This window comes from Podarcis melisellensis, assembly GCF_964234715.1.
Source record: "Podarcis melisellensis genome assembly, chromosome: 9".
NCBI classification, from domain to species: domain Eukaryota; kingdom Metazoa; phylum Chordata; class Lepidosauria; order Squamata; family Lacertidae; genus Podarcis; species Podarcis melisellensis.
Window position 1 is genome coordinate 35,284,699 of NC_138541.1, and position 25,993 is coordinate 35,310,691.

The 25,993-nt window shown below is 41.6% G+C and overlaps 1 protein-coding gene across 2 annotated transcripts in view; it reads right to left on the reverse strand.

The window, feature by feature from the left end:
* TBC1D9 (TBC1 domain family member 9) overlaps window positions 1-24,984 on the reverse strand; it is a 50,227-nt gene extending 25,243 nt beyond the window's left edge. Inside the window, exons 1-5 of one of the 2 annotated variants that reach the window (XM_081925939.1) lie at window positions 24,578-24,984; window positions 8,452-8,562; window positions 4,599-4,717; window positions 3,013-3,241; window positions 937-1,198 (exon numbers count right to left, since the gene is read on the reverse strand). In XM_081925939.1, the coding sequence (XP_081782065.1) occupies window positions 937-1,198; window positions 3,013-3,241; window positions 4,599-4,717; window positions 8,452-8,562; window positions 24,578-24,704 (848 nt within the window). In that variant the 5' untranslated portion in view covers window positions 24,705-24,984. The remainder of the gene's footprint in view (window positions 1-936; window positions 1,199-3,012; window positions 3,242-4,598; window positions 4,718-8,451; window positions 8,563-24,577) is intronic. The other variant, XM_081925940.1, reaches the window with a different exon arrangement.
* Window positions 24,985-25,993: the final 1,009 nt, after the last annotated feature.

Genomic DNA, 25,993 nt, shown 5'->3' on the forward strand with positions numbered 1-25,993 from the left:
TCTTCAACAGATTAGATAAATGTACATTGTAAATTAATTCTGCACAAGCACAAATAAAACACCAGGAAATGATATTCTATGGGAGAAATCTGTCATAGCAGTGCTGATGTTTCTATGCTTCATTTATATTCATGCTTTCTGACAGCCAGATAAATTACACCACAACAGCCACTAGCTTGCAATATTTGTGTGCTTTTTACTTATAAGAGGACAGCTGGCTCTCTTTATTTACCCTTATGAGTAAAAAGCAGGCTAATAAAAAATGTTGCAACACAGCAGGTTGGTGGAGGAAGAACAGAGCATTCCCTGCATTCCTTCTACTCCTCCTCCTTATTTATTGAGCCAATGCACTTCCATGCAGGATGAAGCTTTGCCTCCTGTGCATATAAACAAAGAGGACTGCCATTGGACGGAAGGCCTGCTCCACCACAAGCCCTTTTCTTTTCTATTCTGGATGCACAGGAAGAGGCCAGCATGAAAATGGAAGAAGCCACTGGATGAAGGATGAAGCCTTCCATTCCTCCTCCAGAAGCCCACCGGTTTTCTTTGCTGGGTGAGGAGGGCTTTCCCCAGCTTCAAGCAAGTTCGGGAGGTGTTTAAAACACCTGATTGATTGATTGATTGATTGAACACCTGGAAGGTTTTCATCTGGTAACAAAAAGCTTGTAGTGTCAGCATCTGATATGCCTCTTTCTGGGGAGAGCATTCCAAAGTTAGGGTGCCACCGTAGAAAAAGGCCCTTACCTTGTGCACCAGTCCTTAGTCTCCATTTCAAACAGCTTCAGTCTTTACATGCTTAATTCTAACTACATTCTACTAAGGTCAAAGGACCTATAACAGTCCATTGTAGAATGTTGTTATTTTGACAGGGCTATTATTGTATACAGAGCTTTGAAATACAGGGATATATGTGAATACAGTGACTTTGAAACTTACCGTTTTAGTGCAGAAACTTTTTTGGGGGACTTCTTTTTAAGTCTGGGCAATGACCTGTCTTGCTCAAAGCCTTCATTGTCCAAGAGCTGTCTCATGGCTATGTTGGCAAGTTGTTCCATTAGCTTAAAAGTTTCATTGATGTTGAGGAAGACTGAAAAGAAATGCTGACTGGACCTTGTGCTAACTTTGATCACATCAGGTAAAAGCAGAGTCGCATTCTTCTCAAGCTGGGTGATGTCAACCCACCGGATGACTAGCTTGGCTAATGAAAAGAAATCAAGAGTAAGCAGAGAACAAGACCACTCAACATTTTCAAATCCAAAAACCACTGGTGATAAAACAGCAAGCTTTTCAACAACACTATGCACTTATACCATTATCTTGTTTCAGGGCTTTCATGTGCATGTTTATGCAGAAGTAAGTTTCACTACTTTCAGTGGTTTCCCCCCCATTTTAATTGTGTTTAGGACTGCAGCCTCAGTACAGTGCTGCACTTGGTGCTAGTGGGTCCGTTCTGTCAGAAACACAACAATAATTAAGAATTCTGCCATGCACACTTTCAGTTTCAAATAATCTCTCTTTTTTAAAAAAGCTAAATTTTACACAACCAATGTTTAGTTTGCAAACAAGCCAACTTCAAGCTATGGGTGAACAAACAGGATTGTTCAACTAGCTTGTACAACTAACCAGCTTCGGTTGGTTCACACATCATTCTAAGGCTGAGATCCTTTGAAAATGGAAGTCAGCTTAGCAATTCCTCCTTCCAGGGAGGATAAGAGGGAGAGAGCAAGAGCCTGCTGCTTTGTTTGGGCTTGCTGTGCTTCACCCCATATAAAAGTGAACTAGCCCAAGCTCAAAGAAAATCAGGCTCTCTACATTTAATAGTCAATATAGTTAACTGGAACCAAGTACAACAGCATTATAACCACTGAATGCCAGGTTGCTGTGCACAAGCAACAGGAACTGGCTATCCCATTCATGCCTTGCTTGTAAGCTTCCTGGAGGCATCTGTCTGGACTACAGAAAGAGCAATATGTGCTTATGTTCTCATATCAGCCAGCTGTCCCTACACTCAATGTACACTAGAATGAAACCTCCTTCTAATCAGTCCAGAGTGTTGGAAGAGGAAAAACAAGTATGAGACATACAATAAATTAGTACTAGGGCTCCATGCAGTAACTTAATCCACTATAGGCAAAAACACCACAAGACACTATAGACAGAAATGGGGAACCTGAGGCCCTCCAGGCGTGTATGGACTCCAACTCCCATCATCCCTGACCACTTGGCATGCTGTCTGCGGCTGGGAATTTTGAATCAAACAACATGTTAAGTCCACAGGTTCCCCACTGCTGTGAATCTCATGGTAGATTCAGGAACTAAGAATGTCTAATTATCCTGGCAGTAGGATGTTGATGAGCTGACTGCTCGTCAGGCAAGGTGCCATTAATCAGATAGCTCTGCAGTTTAAAGCTGTAAACATCTTATAGAGAGTGACCACACAAATGGTGAAGGTTCTGTGAATGTGTGTGTGCCTGAGTTATCACCAACTGCCCTGAGGCAGAAACTAAAATTGTTTATGAACAAATTCACAATTTAGCGCTTTTGTCCGTAATCACTGCTTATATATTGCTTCCACTCCTTGACAAATACATCACCCAGTATCTGTTTCTTAAACCTGAGCAATGAAATCTCATTCAAATAAGGATTAAGCACAGCCACTTCAGACCATCAGGCCACTTTTCCCTCTGCTCAACATCCATGAGGATGTGACCGCAGGCTTTCTTCAACATGATCAGCTTTTGGAAGGGACACTTTGCCCCCTTGCCATACTTCTGGGGCATCATATATTGCCACTGTAACACTAAGCCTAAAGCCAGAATATTTCAGGTCTCCACGTAAGTGACACTTAAAATGAATGGGCAACTCTAACTAGAAGGATAAAACATAGTTTAGTGGTCCATGTGCTGTGGCCAGTTCCTGCAACACCAACAATGACTATGTGTATCGTTCTAAACCACCAACTTCAAAACACACACACAAAGATCAATAGAAACAGAAGTCTCTCATTCATACCTTCCCGTCCCATGAGGAAGGAATAAAAGCAGAGGTGGTTAATGCTGAGATACATCCAGCCCTGACGAGGCACCTTCCCTTTCCAGTAACTGCAGGAGTAGTAATTCACCAGCTTCTCTTCCTCCGGCATCCCAAACAGTTTGTGGAATTTCACTATGGCTTCCTTAAATTTTTCAGTGTCGTCATCCTCCTTGATACCATTAATTTTGTTAAATTCGGCAATGATGCCCTGAAGCAGAAGATCAGACAGGTCAGTTTGGCTTCCCCAAAAAATATATGTGTGCTATGGAGTTCAAAATTCCAGCATTTAAAAAAAGAAAAGGTTTGGGGAGAGGAAGAGAACACATTTTGAGTATGCAACCCAACTGGCATACTGCAGTGACATGGGGCTGTAGTCAAATTAGCAGAATGACAAGATGAGTCTGCATCAGGGTTGGGGAATCCATAGCTGTTCAGATATTGTTGGGCTGGAAATCCCATAGGCTCCAGCCAGCATGGCTAATGGTCAAGGATAATGAGAGCAGAAGTTAGAGGTGGATTTAGGAAAGTTTGACCAGTTTGCCTGCAATGGGCGCTGAGCCGAGAGGATACCACAACAATGGTGTAAAACAGTAAGCAAGAGGTGGGGGGCACTGAATTTTGGCATTGCACAGGGTGCTGTTGAAATTTGAAAGCCCAAAGTCTGCCACTGCTGTAGTCCAGCAATTTCTGCAAGGCCACACCCCTGGTCCATATGTTCCATTGGAGTCTTTCTAGTTGTTGTTGGACTACAACTCTCATTAGGCCAGTGGTGAGGGGTGATGGCAGTCTAAGAAAGTCTGGGGGCTCAAGGTTGGGAAAGGCTGTTCTATTGCCTTCAGAAACCACAGGATGCACATAAATCACACTAACAATTTCCAGAGGAATGGCCATGTTAGTTTGTTGCCAAACAAATGGTGGCATATTAAAGACAAACAAAAGCTTTTGTCATTTCAGCTGTGTTGCCGTGTTATCGATTTTAGCCTTTAAGATATCACAAGGCTCTTTGCTATTCTAAGTTACCAAAGCAACAAAGAGGAGAGTGCTGCAAGACAAAACCTTAATTGTTAAATCTAACCTATACAGGGCATCTCTCAAGAGATTAGATCTTGGCCATATGGATTTCCCAAACCACCAAACAAACTAGATATTCTCTGCTAAGAAAGGACCTGGCCTTACTCCCTCTCAAACAAGCCACATGGTAAACCTGTTTTGGTAAACTGATTGCAAAAGATTAAAAAGAAAAAAAGAGTGATGTGCTGATGGGGAGGTGTTGTGCTGTTACAAGATAAAAATTCTGAAATTCCACGTGGCCAGCATAAGTCCCTTGACAAACCTGAAGATAGTTATGTGATCTCACCCTTATCTATGCAACTTGATAATACCAATGTGTCTGTTTCCACTGATGCCTGCTTCCTCAAACTACATAATGAAGCTACCTGGAATCTGTGCTTACCAAAACAGAGAAGTACACAAACCAGCAAATCAAGTATAAAGGACAAGCTTGCATAATAGTTTTTTCCTGGTCATGAGGATAATTAACTGTGCTGACAATATATATACACTACCTGTATTTTTCCTTTGACAAATGTGTTTATGTCATTTTCATTTTCAAAGATCGAAAGAGTTTGTAGTAAATTCTGTTCAAGCCATTCCCAGTGCTCAGTTATTTCTTTCCTTGAACAACCTAAGACAAGAACAGGATAAATTGCTAGATCATGTCTGTAATTTGATCATCATAAAGCAAAAATAAATAAATATATTTATGGATAGGTGTGCAACAGTATGTTTATTGGATAACCAAAACAAAACAAAACAAAACAAACCGAACAAAGAGAATACTGTGCATTTTAAAGCAAACCAGCACAGAAGAGTAATTTAATTCAACAGAACACCATGGCCCACTTCAGTTGCAACAAGATAAATAAATAAGTACCGCTGGGGCGGGAAGGAAAATGGCATTTCCGTGCGCTCTGGCTTCCATCACGTCACAACCCCATATTCCGTACTTAACCGTACATTCTCTCCCCTCCTTAGCATGCCTTGCTAAGTTTTCACTTCCTGTCTTAAACAAATCACAGTTCCTCATGAGGTCTGAACTTGAGGGTGTGTAGTTTGCCTATACTTTCCAAACAAGGCAGGAAATGAAACAATAGTGTGATCCTGGCTTGTTCTTACTACTCATAGTTTAAAACAAACCAGAGTTATATGAACTTGGATAATGTGGGAAACTGTGGTTTGTTTGAAACAGGAAGTGAAAGCTTGTGAGTTTCCTTCCAGGGGCATGAAAGTATAGGAGAGATGAGAGCGGCATTCAGGGGCCAAATGATCTTAACAACTGGGCCAACATGATCTGTGGACTGGCAGTTTTCTGCAAACTAATTTTTCTGCTTATCCTTGAGCCCTTGGTTTTCTCCTAGAATGGTAATAATTTAGAGTCACTTCTAAATGGCATTATAGAAGTTAGAACATTATTGTTGAAGTAACTTGGCAGCACTGTCTCTTCCCCCTGACCCAAAAATAGAAACAAGGACAGACCTCTAAGCTCCCTCTTCTAGTTTTGGAAATAATTGCCCTGCAAATACTTTCTGTAAATAGGGTACAATTTAATCAGATACATTTAAGTGTGTACCTCACTTAGTCTTGCATTTAAGTACTTGCCTGCTAGGTCTGGCAGACAATGAATTTCATGCAGGTGAGTGCTCCATCCCTCATTTAAACCCAGCATAGAAACCATGGAGCATGTCAGAAAACAGAATCCCCATCCTCTGTGTCCAAGGTAAAATACAGTGTACTGCTAGGGGAGGGAGAACACTCATAGTCCATCCTCTGCTAGCCCCCCCCCCCAAGGCTAAAATAATTTGTGGACTTACTAAGAAAGTGGGCTTAACTCCCTCCTATTATAATCAATGGGATTTAAGTGATTCATGTCAACAGAATTATGCCCATAGATTACACTGAACTCCTGAATGAATAGAAGTTATACAGTACATATTATATAAATCACTCAAGAGCTTGCTACAACAGTGCCAGGAAGGCATAGGTACGTGCAAATCAATTATTTCCTAGCCACAAAATTAGAAATCTAACACAGTAGTGAAATGATTTCCTGGGAATTGCAAGCATAAGCTTATCTCCAGCCCAGCTCGGCTGATGAGGAATGAGATCATTCTCTGCAGCTTCCAGGGAGGCCTGGCATTTCTGCTCTGCCTTTTCAACACAAATCATTTCTGAGAGCCTACATAATTTAAACAGCGGCAGCAAAGGCCCATATGTGATCATCATGTTGGGCTTTGCTTGCAATTACTGCATGAAATTGTATTGTTATAACTCCGGATGTGGCTTTAAAGACCGAGTTATTCTTTCCATAGCTTTTTACACACCTACAAAAGAGCCATAACACAACATATAGGTAATGCACTTAAAATCGCCAGAGAGATGCAAAATGATGATGTCTTGCCTCCTGTGGAGCAATAAAATGCAGAGTTACCATGCCATTACCATCACAGTATCTGTTCTGCAGTCATCGTCTGAATTATTTTTTATATATGGATTATTAAAGCTGAGGTTACTATTCACTATTTCTAAATATGGATACAACTGCCGTCACACTTCAAAACTTTTTGTTGTTACTGTTGTTATTCTCAGGAATTTAATTTATTCTGAAACAGGAATGTATTATTTTTTTCCAAAAAAGAAAAATACTAATATTTCTCAGCTTTGTTCCCTTCTTTCCACTACCAATTCTGTTATGGGAAAGACAACTGGGGCACTCAAATATATTTTCATAAAAGGAATGTAAGAGACACATTATTTAATGAAAAGTGTGGCCCACCTGTACCTGCACACAGGGGGCGTAGGAAGGGGGCGGTGGGAGTGGTGTGCCCCAGGTGTCATCCCTGAGGGGGGTGACAAAATCCCCCTGGGTGGATCGCTGCCCTGCCCCCCTGGACACTGATCACCACACCAATGGCCCCCGATGGGTGCTGATCATCATGTTGATCACCCCCAATGGGCGCTGATCGTTACATAAAACGGCAACAATGTCAAAATAGCTAATACTAGCCAGAGTTTATTACCTTTGTCATAATCAATGCTTACAAGGAAAGGGAGCAAAAAATTCCACATTAGAGAGGAAATGTGGGAATGGTATCTGTACACAGCTTGGTATCCTGTTCTTAAGTGTCTTAAGAGTTTGACAGTATTACATCTACAATAGACCACAGCCATTGCTCAATATAATCTCACTAGATTACAACTGGCTACAATGCAACACAATGGGTTGGATCCAGACTCAGCCATGCTTTGAGTACACTTATACAAATCAATGGGGTTTAGTCATGACTAATTTGTACCCACTGCTTTCAGTTGGTCTAATCTAAGCATGAGTAAATCTGGATAAAATCCAGTAACAGCAATGTCATATTATAGACAAAAACTTTGATGGGGTTAATCGCCCAGTCTGATAGTTACAGAAGATTAAATGGGAAATAACTTTTTAGCATTTCAGAGCCTGGATCTCATAAATGACCTGCTACTCAAGTACGATGTCATCACACAGTATAGTGGTACCTCAGGTTACAGACGCTTCAGGTTACAGACTCCGCTAACTCAGAAATAGTACCTCGGGTTAAGAACTTTGCTTCAGGATGAGAACAGAAATTGTGCGGCGGCAGCAGGAGGCCCCATTAGCTAAAGTGGTACCTCAGGTTAAAAACAGTTTTAGGTTAATAACGGACCTCCAGAACGAATTAAGCTCTTAACCTGTGGTACCACTGTACAGGCAACCCCCTCATTTACACGCCTTCCACTCCCAGAAGACGTTTATATGGGTCACCGCAAAATAAATAAATAAATTGGCCTTCCTTCCTGGAAAGGAGGGAAGGCACGCCATTCAGGGCTCCGATCCAGAGAAGGCTTGGGACCGGCCAGGTAAAGGCCCTTAGCGACTTCCAGGCAGCAGCCCCAGCGGCACACATGAGCTTCTCTCGCTCTCTCTCCTCCCTGTGGACCCTCCCTATCAAAGTGGGGTGCCCCCCACTTTATGTCATTTCACTTATTCATGTGGGGGCTCCATGTAAGTGAGGGGATGCCTGTCATCAAGACAGTATGCAATTCAGTACTCCTATGAACTACAGTGGTACCTCGGGTTACAAACACTTTGGGTTACAGACTCCGCTAACCTGGAAGTAGTACCTCGGGTTTAGAACTTTACCTCAGGATGAGAACAGAAATTGTGTGCTGGCGCTGCAGCGGCAGCAGGAGGCCCCATTAGCTAAAGTGGTACCTCAGGTTAAGAATGGTTTCAGGTTAAGAACGGATCTCTGGAACGAATTAAGTTCATAACCAGAGGTACCACTGTACACAGAACATCCAGTCCTCTAAGAAACTGGTAATTTTAGCCACTATTAAAATACTTACCACAGGCAATAGTCCAGTATATCATAGAGTCTGGAGCCTGGTATAGAATTCGATATGGCGCTACCCTTGCACTTGAATCCAGCACAACATCAAGAGTTCCCACAAGAAGACCTAGGGAGAGGGAAAGGAATTCAGTAGTGAACAGTATTGCTGTCTTGAGGTAGACATGGATACATGAACTTAACAGAACATTCCAGCCCATTTTATTTATATAAAAAAAAAAACAGGTAAGAAAGATATATTTAATATCTGAGAACCTGAAGATACAGTGACTAGACTGTCGGCCTTAGATTGGGTGATGTGAAATTAAAGTGCTAATCTGAGCAATTTGAAAGAGACAAAATTAACAAGAGAATCAGCATGAAAGGCAAGTTTATATAGGTAACCAGGTCACTGACTGACTGAACTCTTCTCCTAGTGCTTAAACAAGTGCTTAACAGCAGTGGTAGCTAACTTACTTCTTCTATTTACCATTCTTTAGATCCACCCTATTGACTAAAATCAGTTCTTCTAGAACTTTACTGCTTGGCTCTTTGTTTGATCTGTCACAATTTTACCCAGTCATCACAAAACCTTTCAGGCCATGCACAATCTGAACGGTTAACTAGTCACAGGTCATTTCTCAGCCTTCTAATTTGGGAGATAGCCATGCCTCGCCACATCCTGGTTCACATTTGGGATTTTCCTTATAGCTCAAAATAATGTTTTTAAACACCGCCACCAACACAGAGACATAGCCACATTCCAGTTACTACAGAGTGCAAACCAGCATTAGAAATTTCTCCACGTAATTAAAATGAAACATTTAGTAGGCACTTGGTTGATCTCTCTCCTCTGGAAATGCATCTGTTCATAGTCCTTTGGCCAGGAGTAAGTAATCTCTCCACTCCTCTATTCATACCCATTAGCCCTCTACCCCCTTTTGTTTTTAGTCTCAGTCAATAAGAGGGAGGTGTAGCCTGTGTGGCGTTAACATATTGAACTACACTCTGTTCGTATAAGAGCACAGTGTAATAAATAATTGAGCATAATTTGAGACATTGACCTTGCTTGTCCCTTCTTCAGCCTTTGTTGTGCATGAAGAAAATGCTTCAGTGAGCGCTTTCCCAAACATTTTCTTGTCAAGCTGAAAATGTATTCAAGAACCAGCTCTTCCTCTGATGCATATTCTCTGCAGAGCAATCAGCATCATCAGAGGCAGCCTTAGCACAGTTGGGTACAGGACAAGGGATGGACGTTTCAACTCAGGACTGTCTGAGACCTTTGCAATGCGCCTTTATAGACATCGTCCTGGGAGAGGGAGAGGAAGGAGTAGCAGGGAGAGGGAGAGGAAGGAGTGTGGCAGCTATCTGACACACCACAGCAAGGAATACCAATTTAGGGGGTTAAACTTAATTATTGCAAATTTCTTCCATGAGAGGGCCTTAAAAATATGGGTTTCTTTTGGTGTGAGAAATTCAAATCTGCTTCTGTTTCAAGGCGTCCGCCACCTATTTCCAGGACCCTGCTTTACTTGGATAATACAAAAATCTTTTACATCCCCTAAATATTTCACCCCCCCCCCCGTGATGCCTGGTTAACCTTTATGAATGAAACATACCTTACCATGAAATATGTCTGATTACATGGATCCAAAACATGTAAATGTACGACATCAGAGATTTAATACACTAGCTTCAACTGGAAATACACAATTTACTCCAAACACTACTATATTGGTGCTTAGGTAAACACATTTAAAGTTTTGAAAACCATATCACATGCAGTTGCATGCTAGGAACAGTCAGGTTTTTCTATTCATCATATGGCACCACTGCAAGGCATCACAGTTGCCATGGATTTCTTGGCATAGGGCAATGCATAACTTACAGTGGAACTGATGAAAGTTCAAAACAGAATGAGATTTTTAAAACAGTATTATTTCATGATTTGCATGGATCACAGAAGTCTGATATTCCCTCATTTTTTGTCGCTTTTAGACTGACTGAAGAACTATTCAGCTACATATATTGCTACATTCAAGAGTAAAATCCAGTCATATACAGTATTATGCTTCCTGGAAAACTGGTCATACTTGCCACCATAATGTGTCAGCTTTGGAGTCAAGTCTCTGTCAGGTGATAATTCATAGGAGGTCAGTAGAAGCAACAAGAGCAACAACAAAATCCACAATGGTTTATGTTGTGGTTCTTATGACTTTTACTCAAGTGACTTTAATCTAGGGGGTCCCTATTTCTTTCAACCAAGGCTACTGTAGCTTGGCAAACCAAAAGCACACGTACAGTTATGTGCTAGTGATGCATAGGTTTATTGCACAATCGTGTAATTCAAGTCTTAATGACTTGAAGACTTAATGATTCTTTCGAACTATCAGCTCCCCAACCCGCAACGAACTATTTTTTTAAAAAGACTCCCATTGCAACAGTGGAAAGTGGAAAGTGCTCCGAAGGCTAGGGACATTACAATTTCATGCAATAAGGTTAATCACAACTGGGAACTTCAATAATGAGGATGCAACTTTTAGCTTGTTGGTAATCTTCTCAAGTAACAGCTCTCCAAAGAGACAATGCTCAACACGTTGTAATTAGTTACGAATTGCATTGAATACTAGCCAAATTCCAAAAGTGAAGATTTCTTCATTAACAGCCTGATCCGCCACAGCAGAAACCCAACTGTTTCCTTTCACACTGAGAATGAAAGCAAGGCTTGGACTACAAATCTGCTAGACTTTAGAAAAAGCTATCAAGACTTGAGCCTTTAAATATTACATCATACTTCTTTCCCAAGTGACATTTTAACAATACTTAACAGAAACAACTGCTTTCTCTCCCCCTGTCGTGCAATTTTATTTCATTTCTTTAACCAAAGACCTGGCATCCCCCAGCAGAGTAAATTACAAAATGGCAGCTGGGAGGCAGAAATAGAACCAGCAAGAAAATGGCAACCCAAGGGCAGACACAGCCTTAATTACCAGCTGCATCCCATGAACCATAGTCACTAAATTTAATGGGCATTACTCACAAATCAGTGTGTATAAGATTGGAGTAGGCATTTTCAGGAGACCACACTTTTCTCCCAGTCCTATACATGTTTACTACTACCAACTAAGGCATTTACTTTTTCAGATTTAAACAAGGTAGTTAGTAGTTTATTGCACAATCGTGTGATTTAGTTACTAAACCTGTTTTCTTTTCATTTATTGCTGAAATAGTAGCGGGCATTTGCCCTCAGCTGCCATCAAGACTGGGGAACGAGAAAATCTGCCAGAAATGGATTAAAAAGATCAGCTCTCTCAGTTTTTAACCTGTTTGTAGGTTTGTCAGGAATACATTTTAATTTTTTTTTAAAGATACTTGATTAATACAGCTTGGCTTGAGTTTTAGTCTCTATACTGAAGAGACTGAATATAGCTTTCTTTCACAAAACTCCTGAAGCATAAAACTATTCCTTGTAAGCGAAATCTGAATCTGCAAAAAGCACTGTAAATCCTCACAAGTTCCATGCCATCATGCAATATGATCCCTATCAAAATACAACTAGAAATCATAGGAAATGTATAGTAAATTTTCCTTTCTGTCCCAAGAAAATGGCCCATTTTACAGATGAGACTATCCCAGGGGTCATCAGTGAGTCAATGGGAGAGAGAGAACTCATGGCATATGCAAAACAGAAAAAATAAATAAATGAAGTGAGCTAAGACAAAGACTCTGTGTTCACATATGCAGGATAATTAATCCCCTTTTATAGCTTGGCCATCTGGAGGCTGATAGAGAGAACAACAAAACTCAATGCATCTCTTTCTCTACTTAAAATGTCATTTAATAAGAAATATCAGTGGAAAACCTATTTGTGGACTGTACCACTTTTTAAAATGCTCTTCCATAAATAATAATTATCAATAATCAGAAGACAAATCCCTGTACATAGAAGCTAGTTGGTAGTGGAAGGAGGCTAGATCCATTATCTCCAGCATTTAGGGCAGGGTGGTCCAATACATGGCGCCCAAGAGCCACATGTAGCCCCCAAGGCCCTTTTTAGCAGCCCTTGGCAACATTTGAAACCTGCCCCAACCCCTCAGCTCTTGCTCTGCCTTCCTATAGCCAGGTAAGCTATGCTTATTCTATCTGCCCTGTTTAGATACAAAACTGAAGGGGTCTATTATTTTGTCTATTTTAGAAGACATCTGAAGGCAGCCCTGTTTAAGGAAGCTTTTAATGTTTGATGTACTACAGTATTTTAATATTTTTCTGGAAGCCGCCCAGAGTGGCCGAGGAAGCCCAGCCAGATGGGCGGGGTATAAATAATAAATTATTATTATTATTAAATTATTATTGTTCAACAGAACACAGCACACAGGTGAGTGGATCTAGTTAAACTCAAAGTTCTGTGTTCCATATGATTCCCCCCCCCAGCCCAGTTTGTATTAGGTAGCAAAGTAGCCACAGTGATACAGCTAAGGGAAAGGAGATTCATCTCTCATCTGCACATACATTCAGTTATAAAAAGGAGCACAATTTCCAACCCCACCTTTGATTTCTGAAGGCAGTCCTGTTTAAGGAAGCTTTTAATGTTTGATGTACTACAGTATTAAGCATACAGTCTGTGAGCACCTAGAAAGGAATGCTGTGATCACCAATAGTCAGCATGGATTTCTGAAAAATAAGTCATGTCAGACTAACCTGATCTCGTTTTTTAACATAGATGAAGGGAACACAGTGGATGTAGCCTACCTTGATTTCAGCAAGGCATTTGACAAGGTGCCCCATGATATTCTTGTAAAGAAGCTGGTAAAATGCGGTCTTGACTATGCTACCACTCAGTGGATTTGTAACTGGCTGACTGACCGAACCCAAAGGGTGCTCATCAATGGTTCCTCTTCATCCTGGAGAAGAGTGACTAGTGGGGTGCCACAGGGTTCTGTCTTGGGCCCGGTCTTATTCAACATCTTTATCAACGACTTGGATGATGGACTCAAGGGCATCCTGATCAAATTTGCAGATGACACCAAACTGGGAGGGGTGGCTTTGAATGTGTTTGAAACAAATGGTGTGTGTCTGGGTAAATTCAGAGGCGGCATAGGTCACCCTCTGGATGTGGTGTGCCTGGGAATTACGCATTCAAGAGGCCGCTCTCCAGGTGAAGGGTGCATGCGTGAACCAGTCAACATTCATGGGAGGAAGCCAGTGGAAGTTGGGTGGCTTAAGTCAGAGATGAAATTGGCAGAAGCTAGTGGAGATGCCTGGGTGATACTGCTGGATGGTAGCCATCCCTCTCACTGTGTTTGCGCCTTTCACGGTTGTCAGAAGCTGGCAAGCTTTTTCCATAGACACTCGTGAAAGTAATGAAGAGAGCAGTAGGCCTTAAGAAACCCAGCTTCTATTTCTAAATAAATGGCTTTCTAAATACATCTAGACGGGACGCGGGTGGTGCTGTGGGTTAAACCACAGAGCCTTGCTGATCAGAAGGTTGGCGGTTTGAATCCCCGCGACGGGGTGAGCTCCCGTTGCTTGGTCCCTGCTCCTGCCAACCTAGCAGTTTGAAAGCACGTCAAAGTGCAAGTAGATAAATAGGTACCGTTCTGGCGGGAAGGTAAACGCCGTTTCCGTGCACTGCTCTGGTTCACCAGAAGCGGCTTAGTCATGCTGGCCACATGACCCAGAAGCTGCACGCCAGCTCTCTCAGCCAGTAAAGCGAGATGAGTACTGCAACCCCAGAGTCGTCCACGACTGGACCTAAAGGTCAGGGGTCCCATTATCTTTAAATATATCTAAGTAGTGTTCAATACACACACACCACCGCAAGACAGATAATAGAAAGCTGTGCAGATCGTTCTCCAGCTGTTGCCATTGGGTACAGACTCCCTGTAATGTCACAAATGGACCCAGTGGCTGAGGAGAAAGAGGCAGCTACTAGTGGAAAAGAAGGAGGGGAGCAGGACCAGCAGAAGGAAGAGGTGGTGGCTGGGGGGTTGGGGTTGGGCATACAGGGCTAGATGGAGATGAAGAAGGGAAATCTGGGTTGACTCCCTCAGACAGGAGGGAGTTGGCACTGAGGTGCCAACATTTTGCTCTCTCAAGGCTCCTCTGTGTGCCTTGCGATGCCCACATAGGGGTAAAAGGAAATAAAATCATGGCTGATTTTGTCACGAAGAATCCTCCAGTGCTAGTCACCTTATAAGGTTCCCTGGGGGTTGAAGAGCCTTTTTAGCTGAACTCTGCTGTGTTTGGTAAGGTGTTTCCCTCAGGGTCAACTGCTTCAAACTTTTAGAAGAGAGAGACTCGGTGCAATGTTAGAGGCTCAGCACGCGAACTATGATGAGCCTCAGAGAACCTGAAAGTCCAGACAGATAGGTTTTCAAACACGAAAGCACAGAACAAAAAAATATGCATACCCAGCATTCTGAGATGGTCCTCTGAGTGCTTTGCATCATGTGGTCTGCAAGTGAGCCCCATGCACCTAATGCACTCATTTAGCATTCTGAGAATATCAGCTTTCATTGTAAAAAGTAATTTTCTAGCTTTTGTGGTTGCAATTTGATCTCGGTACATAATGGGGGTGGGGAGGGAATCTGATGTAATTCACTATATTTGATAAGCTGCTCACGCTGTCTTATAGGAACATGCTTAGTGAACATGTCCACTGATATAGGGCTTCATGGAAAGGCAAAGCAATGTTGTGGTGAACTTGGCTATCTGCCCAGGAATGTAAAATCCCAGTGCATAAGGTTTTTTAAAGTGCCTCAATCAGCCATAGGGGAGAGGAAGCCGGGGGGCTAAGTACCCCATACATTTATAAAGCACATTTCCCCTCACCTAAAGAATCCTAGGAACTGTAGTTTACCTGACATACAATTCCCAGCACCCTTAAACTACAGTTCCCAGGATTCTTTGCTGGGGGCGTATGCTTTACATGTATGGTGTGTACTCAACGAAAGCAAGTAATCATATCACTGGCTGAGCACATTTACTCATCAAGAAGCATGAGCTCAGCAAACTCTCTTATACCTGAATGATCCTCTATCAAAGAAGCAAAACATGCCAAGGAGCAGCTATGGGTGTTTCAAGATTTCAGGTTCCCAAGTGAGAATCAACAACCTGGAAGCAGACTGGGAAGTATCTCATATTGCATATCAAAATCATAAACAGTTGTGTTGGTCCATTGGGGTAGATGTATAATTTATTGCTGGAATGGCATACAAATGATGAACAAGTGAAACCTGTAATGATTGAATGGGCCAGGGATGTGGGGCACAATATCATGATTGTGGATTGGGAGAGAGAAATTGTGGAAAAAAGGAATCAAATTTATAGCTTGTAATGTATTAAGAGAAAATTTGATGAAAATGATGTACAGATGGTATTTAACACCAGTGAAGTTAGCAAAAATGTATCATACTCATAATAAATGCTGGAAATGTAAACAAAAAGAAGGAACCTTTTACCACATGTGGTGGACGTGCTCCAAGGTAAAAGACTTCTGGGAAAGGATTTATAATGAACTGAAAATGAAGTGTTGAAAAACACATTTATTAAGAAACCAGAAGCCTTTTTACTTGGTATAGTGGGCGATGAAATCCCCAAAAAGGATGTTACTTTTTTTCTGTATGCCACAACAGCTGCGAGAATATTGCTAGCGAAGAATTGGAAGAAACAAGATTTACCAACTATCGAAGAATGGCAGATGAAGATGATGGACTATATTGAACTTGCCAAACTCACCGGGAGACTCCGAGATCAGAGAGAAGAGATGGTGGGAGAAGATGGGAATACCGGTAAGTTTAAGGAATATTTGAAAAAATATGTTAATATTTAAGAATATCTTTGGAAGTGGATATAGGTTGTGGGGTTAGAAGTAGAAGATAGTGTATTTTAAAATAGTATTATTTGTAAGTGATAAAATGTGAAGTTTTTTATGATTAAAGTAAGTGTGATTAAAAAAAAAGATGGTTAGAAATTATGATATATGTAAACTGCTAAAGATGAAGTACAGTAAAATGAAAATCAGATAGGTGGGACTTGGGGAAGCCCACCTAACAATGTTTAGAAAAATAAGAAGAAGAAAATAATCTGTTTGTATTTCTGTTATAAAATGAATAAAAAAATTGGAGGGGGGATAGAGAATTCAAAAGCCACAGTAGGGCAGCTTGAACAAGTTTGCAAATACTCCGGGATGCAAACAAAAACCAACCAACCAACAAAAGACCCTGCAGACTTTAGAATTTGAACATTGTGTCCTGTTTTCCCCTCTAACCCACCACTTACTTTCCTGCCGTTAAGATATAATCTCTGACCAAGAATTGTAGAAAAATTGTGTGAATCTTCTCCCCAACTCCCATGTTGTCCGTTAGTGCACTTGAACAAGAAGTAATCAGCAGGGAAATTAGGGCCTGACTCAAGACTATTCAGCATGCTGGCACTTTGAGCATGCCAGTCTCTTACAACTGCAGGATAATCACTGGAAAGGAGCACAGCCAGGAAATGGCAGTACAGAGCTAAGCCCAAGAACAGCTGCAAATGACTGCCAAAAACGTTGCCAAGTGTTCTTCACCAATTGATTCCTTCTGTTTGGACGAGATAACCTTTTGGGTCCCTTCCAACTCTATACAGTATTTCTATAGATTTCTATCTACTGGGAGGAAAGGACAGATGTCCTTAATAACACTGGAAGTTATAAATGCAGGAGGGAAGAAAGAATTATTCAGCAGCATCATGGACTGGTTATTTTAGATGTGGATGGGAAAAAGTGAAAATAACAACACAAGACAGAGCTCTGCTGGATCAGACCAAAGGCCTGTTAAGTCTAGCATCCTGTATCCCCAGTGTTCAGCCAGAGGTCTGAGGGATGCTCACAAACAGGACATAAGCATAACAGCATCATCCCCATTTGAATCCCCTAGCAACCGGTATTCAGAGACACACTGCCCCAAATACAGCAGTATGGAATCTTCTAGTTAATTATGTTCGCTTACACGCTCTTAAGTACTCCCCAGGCTTTTATTCATGCTCATGCCTGCAAGTAGGAAAGGCAACACCTAGGTAACCAGTGAAGTTGCTCCCAACAATGGATTTGGGGGTGGACAAGGAGAAGAAGAGTCCGAAGGAGTTTCACTTATTCATAAGGGGAAATTCTGAAAGTAAAGATGTTGCTGCCATTTGTTAATATTGATTCGTTAGTCTCTTTTTACTAAGTGACTTAACCAGAGAAAAATACCACAAATAAAAACAATTAAAACCAGAAAATGTAAAACAATCAATACAAAAATACATTAAATGCTCATCCAAGCTGGTGCTGCTTGCATGTTGCAATGTAGCTGAAGTCCACACCTCTGACATTTGACACATTTAAACAGGATGACTAAGAGGAGACTTAACAACAGCAAAGATTTACATCTGTATACTGAAAACGGCAGTTTCTCATGCCTTAAGAGTTGCCCCAACAGTACAGCAACCTCCAGGTAGAAAACCAGTCAGTTCTGAACCTAACAAGTCCCATATCACAGGAATATCTTGCTGAAATCAAACCAAGGCGATTAGGCAATTCTGTCCAACACCAAAGGTTATTTTTGGAGCACTTTCAAAGCTCTGTGGCTCCATTCAATCTGCATATTTTATATGCACATAATTAACTATAATTGCATGAATCCTTTCTGGTGCCAGGTCATGCCTGCTGCTGCTAAACATGTCTTCACTTGCCTATCAACATATTTTGATTGTTTTATTTTGCATTTCAGCAATTTGTTCCTGACAGATTGGCAAGTTCGCCAAATATTCCATCAAGGGAAAATGACAAAGTACCATGGGATATTCAATGATATACATGAGCTCTTCTTCTTTGTCTTATACAGAACCATCACATTGTCCTGGCTCTCACCCTTGGATGAAGAACTCGGACTCTGCTTTGGAAATCCCCAAATTATTAATGAAATTAGCACATGGTCTCAGCACCAACTCAGAGTACTGTACAGGTTACATAGCTCAAAATGTACATTGACAAGGGATAGGATACATGGCTAGGCATAAGCAAAGACTTGACACATCCCTCCTGCTCTCCTTGTAAAGCAGTGGGATTTAGAAATTTTCTGAGCCCATCAGATATGCTATTATTGCATTTTCAAACTTTTCTTTTAGCACAGGGAGACTGAAATCTATTCCACACCAAGGAATCTTATGCATCAAGAAAACTAAAAAGAAATAGACAAACAAATCACAACAGCTGTTTCCTTTTGGCTGTATTATGGTTGCTAATTTTCCCTTCATTGCACAAGACAAGCCATATGGTCAATAGGCTTACTCATTTAAATAGTAATAATAATAACAGGAAGAGTCTTCCACATGACTTAGTGTCAAAAATTTACAATTGTTGATGGCACGAGGAAAAAATGGGTATAACAAGGAAATTCCTGGGGCAAGTACTCTTTGGTGAGAAAACACCAACAGATTTAAAATCACAAAATATGCAGCAAAGTAAAACGTAGAAATATAGGCAGTTAGATTTTTTAAAATATCCTCTTATGAGTTCCAAAACTTCACTCTTCCTTTAGCATAAAAGGCCACACTTATCCTAAAAAAAGGATAAGTAATAACTACTTTGTAAAATGGATAACTCTCCTGACATATCCCACCCTAACCCTAACCCTAACCCTCAAATCCAAGGATAAAATGTTGGTGTTGCATGGATGTGAAAGACAACACTATCTGATGTTTGAAAGCAAATGCTGCACTATGTCTTATTTAACAATAAAGAGTAACTTGTTCAAAGCCACCTAGGCAAATAATAATAATAATAATAATAATAATAATAATAATAATAATAATTAATAATAGTTTTTGTACCCTGTCCATCTGACTGGGTTGCCCCAGCCACTCAGAGTGGCTTCCAACAGAATATACCAAAACACATCAGAACATCACACATTTAAATCTTCCCATAGTAAATGTTACTATGAAGGCCACAGTAACATTTCTATATATGTGAATCCTGCAAAGATGCTGATGAAAAGTTCCTTTGTTAATCTATCCTTACTTCTTACTACTTATGGCACTAAAATTGAACATGTCATTACTATAGCTTCTGTTCATGATTTTGTTACTTTTGAAACATTAAACAAAGTTTTTAATCTTCGTCAGCTTGGTTCCTAATAACCCTATAAAGTAGATACCACAGTGCCTATTTTCTCTAATTTAGTTGGTCTGGTGTTCCAAACATGCCCTTAGAAATACTAAATATAGTACCAATTTGCCTGAAGATTTAATGAGTTTCCCTTTACTTTTGCTACACAAATTTTTAAAGATTCAAGAAAAGGTAACTTCAATAACTTACAAGAAAAGTTTTGTAAAATTTCACAAATGATAGAGATTGAGTTTCAGGTGTTTACAAAATCATATGAAGAAAATAATTTGTGGTAAGATTTTTGAAATTCTGTTACCATGAAGGATGCACTACTGCTTTATTTTAAACTACACAGAACAGTAATTAGGCTATTGGGTGAAAAGGCAAGAATGTACTCAGAAAATGGTCCCCCCCCCCCATTTCAGTAGATTTATGAAGCCAGTAGCTTCAGTGACCTTGGGGTGAAAGTACTTCACAACATTTTCTGATTTGAGGATGAGGGCAGGATGCATTTAAAGGAAAGGAGCAGACCGTTTTTGCAGATTGCCAACTTAAGAGTTTGTGGGTATATACTTTTTGCCTAATTTGGGCACAAGAAGGTTCAAAATAACAGAGAGAGTGCAAAAACATAAATGAAACTATGGAAGTTTCGTGAATCTTTCTTTCTTTCTTAGAGTCCACTTGTGGATGAAAATATTTATGGAGCCCCGAATTCTGGTTCATCTTTTGCAGATTTTAATTTCCCTAATATACAGCACAATTTTATAGTGCCTACTCAAAACTATGTCCCATTGAGTTTAATGGCGTTTACTCCATGGTGTGCAGACTACATCCACAATTCTATATGAACTAACGTGGGAGTAAGTCTCATGAACTCTTCTCTACTTCAGAGAAAACAGTATTAATTTATTATTTCATCCCATTTGTTAATTGCTTCCAATGAAACATCTTGAAGTGATTTAACAAGGAATACATATATAAAACTACTTTATGCACACAAATCAATTAAAATATTTTATTGCTACATCTTTTTAAAGACGTGTATATGACTGAACTGCATTGATGTAATATCCCCAGGGCCCAGTTTCTTAACAATCCTTATTAGCTGCTATAACAAAGAGGTAGGAACCTTAAAGACTTAAAGTTTAGCATCAGCACAGAGAATTTGTAGTTTTAGTGAATTATGAAATGCTTTGTCAATCCCTTAAGAGTTTACTGAGAAAATGTCTCAACTCAGCAAGAAATATTTAGGTGCACTGAAGGGGAAAATAATCATTTCATTAAAGAATTTAACAGCATAATCCTATGCATGCCTTTTCAGAAGTAAGCCCCTTTGAGTTCAGTGAAGCTTTTCCCGAGTTAACAGCACAGAGGATTGCAGCCCAAGGCTGTATTCTGAGAGCATGCCCCAAAGAACTCTGTGAGCCCTAGAAGTAGATATGCACACGATTAAGCTGTAAACTCCTTGTATACCAAATATTTCATACTATATGTGAAAATGACATTGTTTTAAAAAATAGTGCTGGTGATCTATTAATGCCAACCTATCACACTGAACTAGTGTCAGATAGATAAATTGTTTCTATATAATGGTGAGAGAAGACAATTCCCACCAGTTTCTGTGAGCATTTTATTCCCCCGGTAGTCAGCGGATAGCCATCTGCAAGCCACCTAAACAAATGTGTTAGAAATATGTTTGGCACCATTTCATGAACTTAAAACTACTGTTACATGCCCAGGCTGCAGTAAACAGCTCCACAGTCCACAATGCTGTGATCCAACTGCTACCATAAAAACTGCATTTATAAAAATACTAATTCTGTAGAAATGTGAACTTGTAAACACAGAGAGAGCATATCTTGTTTCCCTGAGAGGTCCAAATGGAGGATGCCATTAAAAACCCATTTATGTAGGTATTCTGCAGACTGAACCTGAAAGCAGCTATAGAACCATAAACAATAGCAGAGAGTAAGGCCTGGGAACTAGGAGTGCATGTCAAGTTCTAATGCTAATCTGCAAGGACTCTCATAGTTGCTTCTCTGAAAGCCAATTGCTGCCGTACATGATCTAAAGTGTGCATCGCAAGAAGGAAATGCACAATAGAGTGGAGCACACTTACAGCATCTATGCACATCATGGGCGGACACTCATAAATTTGGAAAACCAATTCCATGCTAATGGAGCACACAGTGATTAATTTAAACTTTCAAGTGTTATGACGGGTTTCAGCACTGAATGACTTAAAAGCAAATTGTGCTGTGCAGCAGAGGCAGCCAACAGGATGCCCTCCAAATGTTGTTGGACTCCAATTCCCATTGGGCACAACCAGCATGGTCCACGATCAGGGATAATGTGAGAAACATCTGAAGGCTTCTCATTCCTTGCCTAGCTTGAATGGAAGTCACTCTTATTAGTTACGGATTTTTCACTATTTTGTTACCCAGTACTGTAACTAGAAATGTCAGAGACTGGACCTGGGACCTTTTACATGCAAAGCATGTACTCTGTGATTCCTCCTCCCAATCTAAACAACTGCTTTCATATTTTAATAGGAAATTACATGCAGCTGACTGTGCTCTAGCCAAACCCTTTACATTTGCAAAATCTGTTTAATCTGAAATACTGCTGACTTCCAAGGCCAAATAATCTCTTCCTGGCAAACTGAGTCTTCCTTTAGATGTATTTTTGTTTGCACTTCTTCTTGCAAATTGCCATGATTTGCATAGATAGCCAATGCACAAAAGGCCACACAGACTATATGCCTGCTCTAAAAGGGCTGCCTTTGAGCCTTCAGGCAAACACCTTCAACAATAAATGTATTCTGTTACCATTTTTTGTTGCATGTAGGCAAGGTCACATTTTTCTAAACCTTTATTTCATGTAGTAACAGCCACTGATGGAATGAATTATTGGCATGCATAAAATATATTGCTTTCAACAAAATCATAAAATTAGTATACAGATCCAGCATGATTTGGTGGCTGAAGTGCTTGACTTAGGAAGCTTACATCTGAACCATTTATCATTGGTGAATTTTCTAGGTGGCCAAGAAAGGAGTGATTGAGGTGTTACAGTTTTTCCAAGTTATATACGGGATAAACTCAAGCAGCTACTTGAATCAAGACACGCTTACAGTGACTCAAGATTTGCCAGACCCTACTTTACAGTAGCCCAACATTACAATGAGGAAAGGGATGTTTTTGAAAAAGTGTGCCATTTCACTAATGTCACTCGACTTTATACAATTAAATATCAATACAGATTAGGAAGCAGAAGAAAACAAGCTGAAAACAAGCAGAAGTTGAGAATGTATTTTTGACTCATTCCTGTGATTTCCATTTAGGTAACTGTCCTTGGGAAGTACAGCACAACTGACATGCACAATAGTGGCTAATGGAAGAGCCTTGCTGCAAAAGCTTTCTAGGACACTTGAATCAAAATATCCTAAAAATAACCTTAGACTAGGAGAGAGAGAGATGCACAACCATTTTTAGGAACGATGGAATTGTCAACGCTGTAGTGCTACAGGATTAAAATTCCTTTAGGATCTTCCCCACCCTCATCCTGGTTTTATATTCCTTTAGTGCCAATTAAGACATTATGTTTTGCAGTTACCATCAGAGCCTTGCAGCCAGTATTGTAATTCAACCCAAATTGCAGCCAAGGATAGCCATATAAAACACAGTGACAATGCACATGTGAAACAACATTTTAAAAAGCTGAATCCTGGTTGTCTTGCCTGATCTTCACTATTTCCAGATGATCAATGCTAGCAACAAAAAACATACTGTACATGGCTAATAGACATCACAACTACAACCAGGACACTTAAAACATTCAAACTGTCATATTAAATTGTAAGGAGTTCTCTAGAATGGCAAGTCCAGTTCATCTCAATTTCAGCTTTGGACTGGTTGGTTGGCTCTAACCAAGCTAGGTGTAGGTGAGGAACTGATTCACTGAAATAGTGAAGTGCAAAAGGAGATGAGGAAATGAGACTCATCATGTTACACATTTACTGGTGTAGGCCACAGAAACTGACATGCCGTAAATCAGTGCTTCCCAAACTTTCTGTCCCACAGACCACTGAGTCTTGGTAGATCACTTAATGAGTTCATGCCTGTTGCAGCAATTCTAATATGATGTGATAGGTGCTGGTTTTTAAATTGTATTTTTATTGCTTCTTTTGTATTTCACCTGAATGAAGCTTGTGATCTACAGACTATAGTTTGTGACACACTGCCGTAAACTATTCTAGATCTTTTGAGCCAGATGGCTCAGAATTAATTTTTTTCTTGATGCAAGACAGAAGCAATATGCTCCTGTGAATGAATTATTTCACTTGGGATTCCTGCGTTCCTGATAAGTCCCAAACTCACTGTGAGACCTCGCTGTATTTCACTCCCAGTATAGCATATCCAAAATAACAATTGAGTGCCCTTCACAGAATTTCTTTGAAGTTAAGTTACAAAAGCACTCTATTAATCTACCTCCGCTCTATGCATGGCTGATTAGAAGTAAGTCTCACAGAGTCCAATGGGACTTACTTGCAAGAAATTGTGCAAGGACTGTAGCCTAAAACTTCTCTGTGTGTGCCATTAGTAATCTTCCTTCGTGCAATTTTCAAAGGACTCTGGGATGCCACTCTAAGTCTTCTGCACAAGGATGTAGGAAACAATAATCAGAGACTCTGCCAATCCCAGCAGTACTGACATGCAGGTGATATAGCCATCCATACACAATAATAAAAGCCTAAGCAAGCAAATATAGATATACGAAGAAAGAAAAACTGGCATCCTGGATTTACCAAACACACAAACAGTATACCTCCAAGTGAAATGCACACACCTGTTGCAAATGCAGACCCCGCATCAAGACACCAGGCGTGGACATGGCATGTAAATAAACGCACCAAAGACTAGCAGTAGCAGCATCCCCCACCCCAAAAGATCCAAACTGAGCAATTCTGCCCCTTATTTCTCCCCCTCCCGCCTCGGAGCCCTCTTCGCCCCCTTACCAGCTAGCCCTCCGCTGCCTCCATCTCCTCCGTGCCCCTTTCTTCTCTGCAGGATGAAGTAAGGGTTGGCCCTCTCCGTGATCCACAGGGCGTTTGCCAGCAGCACCTCCTCCGGGTTCACCCACATGCTCCCGGCCAAAGACAAAGGCAGCCTGGACGGGATTCGCTTCAGATTCGCTTTTAAATCATGCGGAGCCCCGGACGATGCTGCGAGCCCTGGTTCGCTTCAAGCGCCCTGCCCAGCCCAGCCCAGGTAGGAGCCCGCAACGCCCCGGCCAGAGGAAGGAACATCGGGGTTAGAACGGGGAAGAAAAAGCAGCACCATCCCCACCGCGACTCTCCAGCCCCGGATCAGCCCCTTCTCCAAGCCCAGAAGAGCGGCAGCGGCAGCAGCAGCAGCTAGGCGAGAAGACTCGCTCGGTGGCGGACGCGGGGATGAGCCGAGCGGGTGACCTCAGAGAGCATCAGCTGCGACGGCTGGGCCCGCCCAGCAGCCTCGCCGCCTCCTCACTGCATTCAACCTCCGGGAAGGAGCCGCTTGCAGAACGGCGCCCCCACTCGGAAAAACGCGAGCTTAGCAGCTGCTCCCCTTCCGGCACAAGAGCTCGGGAGGTCCGCTCCGCTGCATGGGCGAAAAATGCAAAAATAAATAAATAAATGCAAAAACCCAAAACCCACCCTCGCAATGTCTGATGCTAACGAGCAAAGGCCAAGCCTATCTATCAGTAGGGAGCGATTGCAGGGAGCGAGGTCCACCGTTCGGCATCTGTGATATGACTACGGGGAAATCACAACAAGTAACCCTGGCGAGAACGCGCCCGCGCGCGTACACACACGCCTCCGGATTGGTACTACCGAGAGCCGCCCAGCGCACCACGGATCTTTGAAGATCACCTCCCTAGCTACCCCACCCCCGCTAGGTTTAAAGCACGCGCACAGCCTAACAAGATCTCAGCGAGCGCGCACATGGGTCTAAGAAGCCTGCCAGGGAGCAACACCGATCTATCCGAGATCACTGCAAAATCGTCCGCATCACGGTCTGACAAGTGGTCGCTTATGGCAGCTTAAGGAGATGGGCATCCGCAGGGCGATCACTTGCCAGTAACTGCCACCGCTCGGAGCAGGATGCACAGAGCGAATAAATCTAAGCACCCTGCCATCGCTCGGTTGCTACAGATGGCTTGCTCGTAATGTCCATTTCTGCTCAATGAAAAGGGGAACGGGAGGGGGGCCTGGAACGTCACCAGCTCCCGTTGCGCCGAACGCTTTCTATGCGCAAGCGCGCGACCTTACGACTAGCGCGCCGCCAGGTTCCGAAAAAGGCGTGGCCAGCGCCAGCAGCACAACCTGCGCAACATTGTTTGGTTTCCTCCTTCCTGCACTTCCAGGAGCCAGTCCCGCGTCCTGTCTGCCCTT